The sequence below is a fragment of the Salmo trutta genome, chromosome 38 (assembly GCF_901001165.1).
Source record: "Salmo trutta chromosome 38, fSalTru1.1, whole genome shotgun sequence".
Taxonomy (NCBI): domain Eukaryota; kingdom Metazoa; phylum Chordata; class Actinopteri; order Salmoniformes; family Salmonidae; genus Salmo; species Salmo trutta.
Window position 1 is genome coordinate 26,508,190 of NC_042994.1, and position 10,662 is coordinate 26,518,851.

Genomic DNA, 10,662 nt, shown 5'->3' on the forward strand with positions numbered 1-10,662 from the left:
TATAAATCATTTCAAATTCCTTATATTAAGCAAACCAGACGGCACGATTGTATTGTTTCTTAAATTTACACTCAGACAGCATTTACAAACGAAGCATGTGTTTAGTGAGTCCACCAGATCAGAGGTGGTAGAGATGACCAAGGATGTTCTCTTGATAAGTGTGTGAATTACAATATTTTCCTGTCCTGCTAAGCATTCAAAATGTTACGAGTACTTTTGGGTGTCAGGGAACATGTATGGAGTAAAAAGTACATTATTTTCTTTAGGAATGTAGTGAAGTAAAAGTACAAATACAACTTAAGTAGTACTTCAAGGATTTTTACTTAAGTACTGTACACCATGGCTTATAAATGACTCATGGCAGAAAGAATGGTGAATATTATTCCAGTCACTGACATGGCTTAAAAAGGGATACTGCGAGATTGAGATTTGTTATTTTTCTACTTACCTAGAGTCACACAAACTCACAGTAAGCATTTTTATGTCTCTGCCAAAAATATAAAAAATGTCTCCCGGTACAGTAGCCAGCTCCTCTCAGAAGCAGAGAGACCTTCTAAGACCCAAAATGTCTCCCTTCTAACTACTGTAAAGCTTGGTGGTCTTTTATAGTCATCAATATTTTAGAAGTTGTTCATTTTACTGATAATCATAAGGAGATTCTATCCACTTCCTCATTCTCTGTCTCGTTGTCGCATAGAGATCGCAACATTGTATCAGTCTCATTATGGCGTCTGTCAGTGTACAGGCAGTGCCATTGTATCTGTGTCACTGTTGTGAGCAGAGTGTGGGAGCCGTATGTGTGCTCCCTGATGCACTTTGAGTCCATGTGATGTGAAGAATTTGTTTACACAATATGAACAGTGGTAAGAAATCTCCCTTGTGTGTTAACTCATGGTCTTTCCCTAACTGGGTAAATATCTTTCCACACTGAAAGGTTTCTCTCTGGTGTGGATTCTTTCATGCAATTTCAGTTGCCTTAACCAGGCACATATCATTCCACAGTGGGAGCAGTTCCAAAAGGCTTCTCCCTAGTGTGTATTTTCTCATGCTGCTTCAGTTTCCCTAACTTCTTAAAACTCCTTTCACAACGGGAACCCTGGAAACGCTTCATTACAGAGTGTGTTAGCTCATGATATTTCAGGGTCCCTGATGAGGTAAAACTCTTTTCACAGTGGGAACATTGGTAGGGCTTCTCTCCTGAGTGTATTCTCTCGTGTTGTTTCATGTTACTTGACTCTGAGAAACTCTTTCCACACTGGGAGCAATGATAAGGTTTTTCTCCTGTGTGTCCTCTTATGCTTTTTCAGGTCCCCTGATGAGGTAAATCTTTTCCCACAGTGGGAGCAGTGGTAGGGTTTTTCTCCTGTGTGTATTCTCTTATGTTTTTTCATGTCCCCTAGCTGGGTAAACATTTTTCCACACTGGGCGCATTGATAGGGCTTGTCTCCTGAGTGTATTCTCTCATGTTTTTTCAGGTTACATGACATGGTGAAATTCTTTCCACACTGGGAGCAATGGTAAGGTTTTTCTCCTGTGTGTGTTCTTTTATGGTATTTTAAGTGTGCAGCTTGGGTAAAACTCTTTCCACATTGGGAGCATTGGTAGGGCTTCTCTCCTGAGTGTGTTCTCTCATGCCGTCTCAGGTGGTTTAATCGGCTAAATCTCTTCCCACAGTCTGAGCACTGGTAAGGTGGTACTCCAGAGTGAATTATTTTATGTTTTTTCAGATAATCCAATGAGGAAAAACTAGACATTTCTCCTGAGTGTGTCCTCTCATGTTTTTTCAGGTTGCCTAACTCAGTAAAACACTTTCCACACATGGAGCAGTGGAAAGACTTTTTCCCTGTGTGTGTTCTCTCATGTCGTTTCAGGGACCCTAATCGGGTAAAACTCTTTGCACACTGAGAACAGTGATAAGGTGTCTCGCCTGAGTGTATTCTCTTATGTATTTTCAGGTATTCGGAAGAGGAAAATCTCTTTCTACATTTAGTGCATTGGTTAAGCTTCTCTCCTATGTGTATTCTCTCATGTGTTCTCAAATTCCCTAACTGGGAGCAACTCTTCCCACACTGAGAGCAGTGGTAAGGCTTCTCTCCTGTGTGTGTTCTCTTATGGTCTTTAAGGTACCCTAACCGGGTAAAACACATTCCACACTGGCAGCATTGGAAAGGATTTTCTCCTGTGTGTGTTCTCTCATGCCTTTTCAGGTTCCATAACCTGGTATATTTCTTTCCACACTGAGAACAGTGGTGTTGTCTCGCTGGTTTGGACAGCTCTGGCTCTGGTTCGCCTGAAGGAGTCTTGCTGCTGTCAGAGTAAGAGTCTGGTCTCTCTCCTGCCAAAGACAAAAATAGGAGACTATTTAGTTTAACACTAATGTATCTGTGTTTGGCACTCAGCATTTAGGAGATAGATTGGGAATAAGGCCCTGGACTAGTGTCCTGTTTAGGGGGTGTACTGGTACATCAAGCTGCCTCACTACAGAAACAGGAGAAAAGCTAGTGTCCTGTCTAGGGGGTGTACTGTACATCAAGCTGCCTCACTACAGAAAAAATAAAACGGACTAGGTCTATGCTGATCCTACATGGTGTAACAATACATCATGTAGATGTATATAATGAACAGACTAGGTCTATACTGCTCCTACATGGTGTAACAATACATCATGTAGATGTATATAATGAACAGACTAGGTCTATACTGCTCCTACACGGTGTAACAATACATCATGTAGATGTATATAATGAACAGACTAGGTCTATACTGCTCCTACACGGTGTAACAATACATCATGTAGATGTATATAATGAACAGACTAGGTCTATACTGCTCCTACACGGTGTAACAATACATCATGTAGATGTATATAATGAACAGACTAGGTCTATACTGCTCCTACACGGTGTAACAATACATCATGTAGATGTATATAATGAACAGACTAGGTCTATACTGCTCCTACACGGTGTAACAATACATCATGTAGATGTATATAATGAACAGACTAGGTCTATACTGCTCCTACATGGTGTAACAATACATCATGTAGATGTATATAATGAACAGACTAGGTCTATACTGCTCCTACATGGTGTAACAATACATCATGTAGATATATATAATGAACAGACTAGGTCTATACTGCTCCTACATGGTGTAACAATACATCATGTAGATGTATATAATGAACATCTACTAGTGCCGTTCCACATTTTAATTATATTCACACAAAATACGTTGCATTTATCAAATCTTTTTACAATCAGCACCTGTGTTTGTTTCTATGACATGGTGGAACTACGGGGCGTTCATGTACTCCTTGGAAGTGGGGAACTGGTTCAAGTGCTTTTTAAGTCGGACCAATTCTTCAACTAATATGATTTTAGCTAGCTTGATAAGCTAACATTGCTAATAATAAAGTTACCTATCTTATTTAAAGTAACTGTCCACTGTTTCCAGATTTCTACAAAATATGACTTATATACATAATTCATTGGACAGTGACCATTTTTGTTGTTATTTTGGTTCTGTACTCTAGCACTTTGAGTTTGAAAGGATACAATGACAACGAGGGTGAAGTGCAGACTGTCAGCTTTAATTTGAGGGTATTTTCATACATATCGGATGAACCGTTTAGAAATGACAGCACCTTTTGTACATAGCCCCCCCCATTTTCGGGCATCAAAAAACATTGAACAGTTTAACATAATGTAGAATGAAGTAATCATTGTAAATATTTGGTCGCATATCCTTTGCATGCAATGACTGCTTGAAGTCTGCGATGCATCGACATCACCAGACGCTGGGTATCTTCCCTGGTGATGCTCTGCCAGGCCTGTACTGCAGCCATCTTCAGTTCCTGCTTGTTTCAGGGACTTATTGCCTTCAGTCTCCTCTTCAGCATGTTAAATGCATGTTCAATTGGATTCAGATCCGGTGATTTGACTCGGCCAGTCAAGGATTTTCCACTTTTTGGCCATCAAAAACCTTTTCGTTGCTCTAGCAGTATGTTTAGGGTCATTGTCTTGTTGCATGATGAAGTTCCGTCCAATGAGTTTGGAGGCATTTGATTTTATCTGAGCAGATAAAATATTTCTCTAGACTTCAGAATTCATTGTTCTACTTCCGTCTGCAGTCACATCATCGATGAAGACAAGTGAGCCTGTTCCACTGTCAGCCATACAGGCCCAAGCCATAACACCTCCTCCACCATGTTCCACTGGCAGCCATACAGGCCCCAAGCCATAACACCCCCTCCACCATGTTTCACAGATGAGCTGGTATACTTTGGATCATGGGCATGTCTTTTTTTTCTCCACGCTTTCCTCTTTCCATCACTCTTGTACATGTTAATCTTTGTCTCATCTGTCCACAATACTTTTTTCCCCAAAACTTTTGGGGCTCTTTTAGGTGCTTTTTAGCAAACTGTAATCTCGCCTTTCTGTTCTTCAGGCTTATCAGTGGTTTGCATCTTGTAGTGTACCCTCTGTAATCCTGCTGGTGTAGTCTTCTACGTAAGGTAGACTTTGACACATCTACACCTGCATCTAGGAGAGTATTTTTGATCTGTTGGGCTGTTGTCAGGGGGATTTTCTTCACCATGGAGAGTATTCTCCGGTCATCCACTACAGTGGTCTTCCTCAGTCTACCGGGTCTTTTGACATAATTGAGTTCACGGTTGTTTTTTTCTTGTTAATGATGAACCAAACTGTTGACTTGGGCGTGCCCAGTGTTTTTGCAATGTTCCTGATTGATTGATTGATTTTCATTTCTGAGCCTTATGACGGCCAGCTTCATTTGCATCGAACACTGCTGTCTTCCTCATGTTGTCACACCCCAACAACAACCTCCAAAGGCAATAGCAAAGTCTAGAATCGCTGGAGGCTCCCCGGTTTCGGAGCCTCCAGCGACGCTCCCCGGTTTCGGAGCCTCCAGCGACGCTCCCCGGTTTCGGAGCCTCCAGTGACGCTCCCCGGTTTCGGAGCCTCCAGCGACGCTCCCCGGTCCGGAGCCTCCAGCGACGCTCCCCGAGACGGCCCGGAGTCTTCAGTGGCGGTCGGCAGTTCAGAGCCTCTGGCGATGATCCACGGTCTGGTTCCTCCGGCGACACAGAAGCGGGGGGATCAGCGGGCGGTGTGGGGGCTACGCCCCGAACCAGAGCCGCCGCCAAGTATAGATGCCCACCCGGACCCTCCCCTATAGGTTCAGGTTTGCGGCCGGGAGTACGCACCTTGGGGGGGGGGGGGGGGGGGGGGGGGGGTACTGTTACGCCCTGACCTGAGAGAGACTGTTTATTTCTCTAGGTTGAGAGGTCAGGGTGTGGGGTGGGCATTCTATGGTTTATATTTCTTTGTGTTGAGCCGAGTATGGTTCCTAATCAGAGGCAGCTGTCTATCGTTGTCTCTGATTAGGAATCATACTTAGGCAGCCCTTTTTTCCACCTTTAGTTGTGGGGTCTTGTTTTTGTGTTGTGCCTGTGAGCACACCATTACTTCACGTTTCGTTTGCTTCTGTATTTGTTTTGGAGAGTTTCATTTATTAAAACTGTTGTGGAACTCTACGCACGCTGTGCCTTGGTCTACTCATTTTGACAATCGTGACAACAGGTTTGAGTGCCTTATTGCATTTAGAAAACATTTTAAAAAGATTAACTACATGTTTTCATTAAAAACATTTTAATGAGTAGGAGAGATCACGGGCAATTGTACTTTTTTGGTGTTTTACTCAATTTCTCAGAAACACTTGAACAAATTCATTGTTTTATATAACAAACGCACATCTGTCTCATAATCATTCATACCATTTATAGGTCTGTGCATAAAATGGTCAGATCACAATATTGACTTGAATCCGAGAAGTCTGGACTTTACATTTGCCCCCCCCGTGCCAGGGCCAATTGTAACAGTCGCTGGGGGTCAAATGTAACACCAAAAAATTGTACTAAATAAATTTACTTAACTTCAAAACCATTCATGTTTATGAATTATCATAGACGTATGTAATGATTTTGCTAGAAATATAAGTATTTTTATGTACGTAACCAATATTTGCAGTAACAGCCCTGTTTTTGCATTGCCATTCAGTTCCTCTCAAAACATCTGTCTGATGGCCATCATGGTGCCCATATCTCTTTAGAACTTGTTTGGCTTCTACAGGACCCCAAGGCTGGTTAAAGTGAGTATATGATCATTCATGTATAATTTATACTATCCTAAAGTTAAATCACTAATTGTTTTCATAATTTGGCTGCTTGGCTTAGGGCAATGTTAACACTGCGTTGGGGGCAATTGTAACAAGGTGTTAACCAACCCGGCTGTCATGACAACACCTCGTGTGCCTAGCAAGAGACAACAATAGCGGAACATGTCAATCATGCTAGTTTGAATTCTTGGACATTAATGTTCAGGACTGTATAAGGAAAATAAAGCCGGCGGGGGGATAAACGACTTTCACCCCTAAAAAACAAACATTTTAAAACTTTCAAGCAGGGAGCGAATCTAAATGGACATGTACTGGATAAGTTTCATCAGTCTGTCTGATATATGTATTCAGACCCCTTCACTTTTTTGTTACGTAACAGCTTTATTCTAAAATGGATTAAATTGTGGTTTTTTTCCCCTCATCAATCTACACACAATACCCCATAATGACATCACAATATCCCATAATGACATCACAATACCCATAATGACATCACAATACCCATAATGACATCACAATACCCATAATGACATCACAATACCCAATAATGACAAAGCAAAAACAGGTTTTTAGACATTTTTGCACAAAGAAACTGAAATATTACATTTACATGAGTATTCAGACCCTTTACAGTACTTTGTTGAAGCACCTTTGGCAGCGATTACAGCCTCTGGTCTTCTTGGGAATGACCCTACAAGCTTGGCACACCTGTATTTGGGGTGTTTCTCCCATTCTTCTCTGCAGATCCTCTCAAGCTCTGTCAGGTTGGATGGGGAGCGTCACTGCATGATGCTTCACCGTAGTGATGCTGCCACCACCATGCTTCACCGTAGGGATGGTGCCAGGTTTCCTCCAGACGTGACACTTGGCATTCAGGCCAAAGAGTTCAATCTTGGTTTCATCAGACCAGAGAATCTTGATTCTCATGGTCTGAGAATCATTCAGTGCCTTTTGGCAAACTCCAAGCGGGCTGTCATGTGCCACTTTAACTAAAGAGTGGCTTCCGTCTGGCCACTCTACCATAAAGGCCTTATTGGTGGAGTGCTGCAGAGATGGTTGTCCTTCTGGAAGGTTCTCCCATCTCCAAAGAGGAACTCTGGATTTCTGTCAGAGTGAACGTCGGGTTCTTGGTCACCTCCCTGACCAAGGCCCTTCTCCCCTGATTCACAGTTTGGCCGGGAAGCCAGCTCTAGGAAGAGTCTTGGTGGTTCCAAACTTCTTCCATTTAAGAATGATGGAGACCACTGTGTTCTTGGGGTGCAGACATTTTTTGGTACCCTTTTCCAGATCTGTGCCTCGACACAATCCTGTCTCTGAGCTCTACGGACAATTCCTTCGACCTCATGGCTTGGTTTTTTACTCTGACATGCACTGTCAACTATGGGACCTTATATAGACAGGTGTGTGCCTTTCCAAATCAGGTCCATTCAATTGAATTTACCACAGGTGGACTCCAATCAAGTTGTAGAAACATCTCAAGGATGATCAATGGAAACAGGATGCACCTGAGCTCAATTGAGTCTCACAGCAAAGAGTCTGAATACTTATATAAATAAGGTATGTGTTTTTTATTTTTAATACATTTGCAAACATTTCTAAAAACCTGTTTTCATTTAGTCATTATGGGGTATTGCGTGTAGATTGATGAGAATTTTTATTTATTTAATTCATTTTAGAATATGGCTGTAATGTAACAAAATGTAGAAATAGTCAAGGGGTCTGAATACTTCCCGAATGCACTGTAACAGTATATTGACCTAAGAGTACTTCCCGAATGCACTGTAACAGTATATTGACCTAAGAGTACTTCCCGGATGCACTGTAACAGTATATTGACCTAAGAGTACTTCCTGAATGCACTGTAACAGTATATTGACCTAAGAGTACTTCCCGAATGCACTGTAACAGTATATTGACCTAAGAGTACTTCCCAAATGCACTGTACAGTATATTGACCTAAGAGTACTTCCCAAATGCACTGTAACAGTATATTGACCTAAGAGTACTTCCCAAATGCACTGTAACAGTATATTGACCTAAGAGTACTTCCCAAATGCACTGTACAGTATATTGACCTAAGAGTACTTCCTGAATGCACTGTAACAGTTTATTAACCTAAGAGTTATGAAAGTTGGTAGAATTGTCTTCATAATGATTCCACAGCTGTAAGTATTCACTCTGGGGTGAATTTGTAATTAAATGTTATATATATATAATGTTTCTTTCACTTTGAAAATGGGGAGCCGATTGTGTAGGTAAGTAGGGACAAATATCAAATGTAATCTCTTTTTTTGTTTTAATTTTAGGGCAGCAAAATGCAGACTTTCATTAGTCACTGTAGCAAGGTTTATACAAATGCCCTCTGTTGGAAACCATATACTTGACTAGATCTATGGGGTTGTCCTGTCTAGACACATTTTTTACAGGAATGGGGAAGGATTGTTGATATGGATTTAATTAATTGCGTATGCATAGGTAATATAATGGGAAGCCTTTTATTCCATTAACGTTTGGTTGGCTGACCACCATTCTTTGTACCTTTAAACAGTTCCTACAATACAGAACAACATAGTCAAGTGTAGAATGCTCTTTTAAAAACCAGACATTAGTTCAACAACGGCAGAATTTGTGGCCCTGTTTTTAAGATGGTACTCACCGGTGGTAATCAGATTTCCAGTCTTCTCTAATTCTCCCTCTTCCTCATCCAATGTGACAGTAATCTCCCCCTCCTCCTCTTTCACTCCAAACACTGCATCCTGCTCTTTCTCCTCCTTCAACCTGAACGATTCTTCTTCTTTCACTGTAACGTCTTTCTCTTCTTCTTTCACTGTAACAGCCTCATCCTCTACTTCTTGTTTAACTGTGACAGCTTCTTCTTCCTTCTCTTCTTTCGCGAGAGATTCTTTCTCTGTCCAGCAGACCTCCTCTTCTTTAGCAGGGAGGGAGTAGTTTAGTGAACTCATGGTCGGGGATGTTAGTTAGCTGGTTAGCATTAATGATTAGCCGAGTGCTACTTCTGATTTAACCAGTCAGCTAGCTGACTACTAGCAACGTAAAATGAAATTAAATGCGGCAACCAGCTATTCGACAGACTTGTGTTTCAAACACATTGGCTAATATACACCGACAGTGGCTAAAGAATTTTACTGTTTCGGCTGTTAGCTAACAAGCTACGGAGGTGGATGACTTGCTGTTGTTGTTGTTGTTGAAGAAGCGTCCACTAGATTATACGTCATGCTGGTAGCTTCACCTGAAATACACACATCGCCATCTGCTGACTGGAGTGGATAAAGCAGTTCAGAGAATGGAAAATGTTTATTTTTATTAAATAGTATTATTATATTGCGACATACAAAGAGAAGTACGATGGCGTATGCCGCCACTCCAATAAAACAAATATATAATGACGAGATAAGATCACGTTATTAGGAAATAATTCAATAACTTGTTATAATGAAATAATCCATGATCTCGTTATTATAAGAAAGATCATGTTACAACAAGAAATTGTCATTATTACGAGATAGATCATGTTATAACAAGAAATATGTCATTATTACGAGAAAGATCATGTTATAAAATCTTCCCCTAACCCAGACGATGCTGGGCCAATTGTGCACCACCTCATGGGTCTCCCGGTCTCGGCCAGCTGCGACATAGCCCGGGATCGAACCCGGATCTGTAGTGATGCCTCTAGCACTGATCCTACAGGCCCTAGTTTTGTCGCACCTGAACTACTGTTCAGTCGTGTGGTCAGGTGGCACAAAGAGGGACTTAGGAAAATTGCAATTGGCTCAGAACAGGGCAGCACGGCTGGCCCTTAAATGTACACAGAGAGCTAACATTAATAATATGCATGTTAATCTCTCCTGGCTCAAAGTGGAGGAGAGATTGACTTCATCACTACTTTTATTTATGAAAGGTATTGACATGTTGAATGCACCGAGCTGTCTGTCTAAACTACTGGCACACAGCTCAGACACCCATACATACCCCACAAGACATGCCACCAGAGGTCTCTTCACAGTCCCCAAGTCCAGAACAGACTATGGGAGGTGCACAGTACTACATAGAGCCATGACTACATGGAACTCTATTCCACATCAGGTAACTGATGCAGGCAGTAAAATTAGATTTTAAAAACTGATTAAAAAACACCTTATGGAACAGCGGGGACTGTGAAGCAACACAAACATTGGCACACACACACACACACACACACACACACACACACACACACACACACGATAACATACACACCATACATACACACACACACACACACACACACACACACACACACGATAACATACACACACACACACACACACACACACGATAACATACACACCATACATACACATGGATTTAGTACTGTAGATATGTGGTAGTGGTGGAGTAGGGGCCTGAGGGCACACAATGTGTTACGAAATCTGTGAATGTATTGTAACGTTTCTAAAA

At 41.6% G+C, this 10,662-nt stretch overlaps 1 protein-coding gene across 1 annotated transcript; it reads right to left on the bottom strand.

Moving 5' to 3' along the window:
* Positions 1-1,133: 1,133 nt before the first annotated feature.
* Positions 1,134-9,525, bottom strand: LOC115178490 (zinc finger protein OZF-like). Its single transcript, XM_029739703.1, has 2 exons — positions 8,858-9,525; positions 1,134-2,335 (listed from the first exon to the last, which is right to left on the bottom strand). The coding sequence occupies exons 1-2, from the start codon at positions 9,162-9,164 to the stop codon at positions 1,227-1,229; spliced, it is 1,416 nt and encodes a 471-aa protein (XP_029595563.1). The 5' UTR covers positions 9,165-9,525; the 3' UTR covers positions 1,134-1,226.
* Positions 9,526-10,662: the final 1,137 nt, after the last annotated feature.

Bases quoted from the DNA above. Each gene is read 5' to 3' on its own strand.
- LOC115178490 (XM_029739703.1), bottom strand. From the start codon at position 9,164: ATGAGTTCACTAAACTACTCCCTCCCTGCTAAAGAAGAGGAGGTCTGC. The intron at 2,336-8,857 runs GTGAGTACCATC...TGTCTTTGGCAG, and splicing joins TGGAAATCTGATTACCACCG to GAGAGAGACCAGACTCTTAC.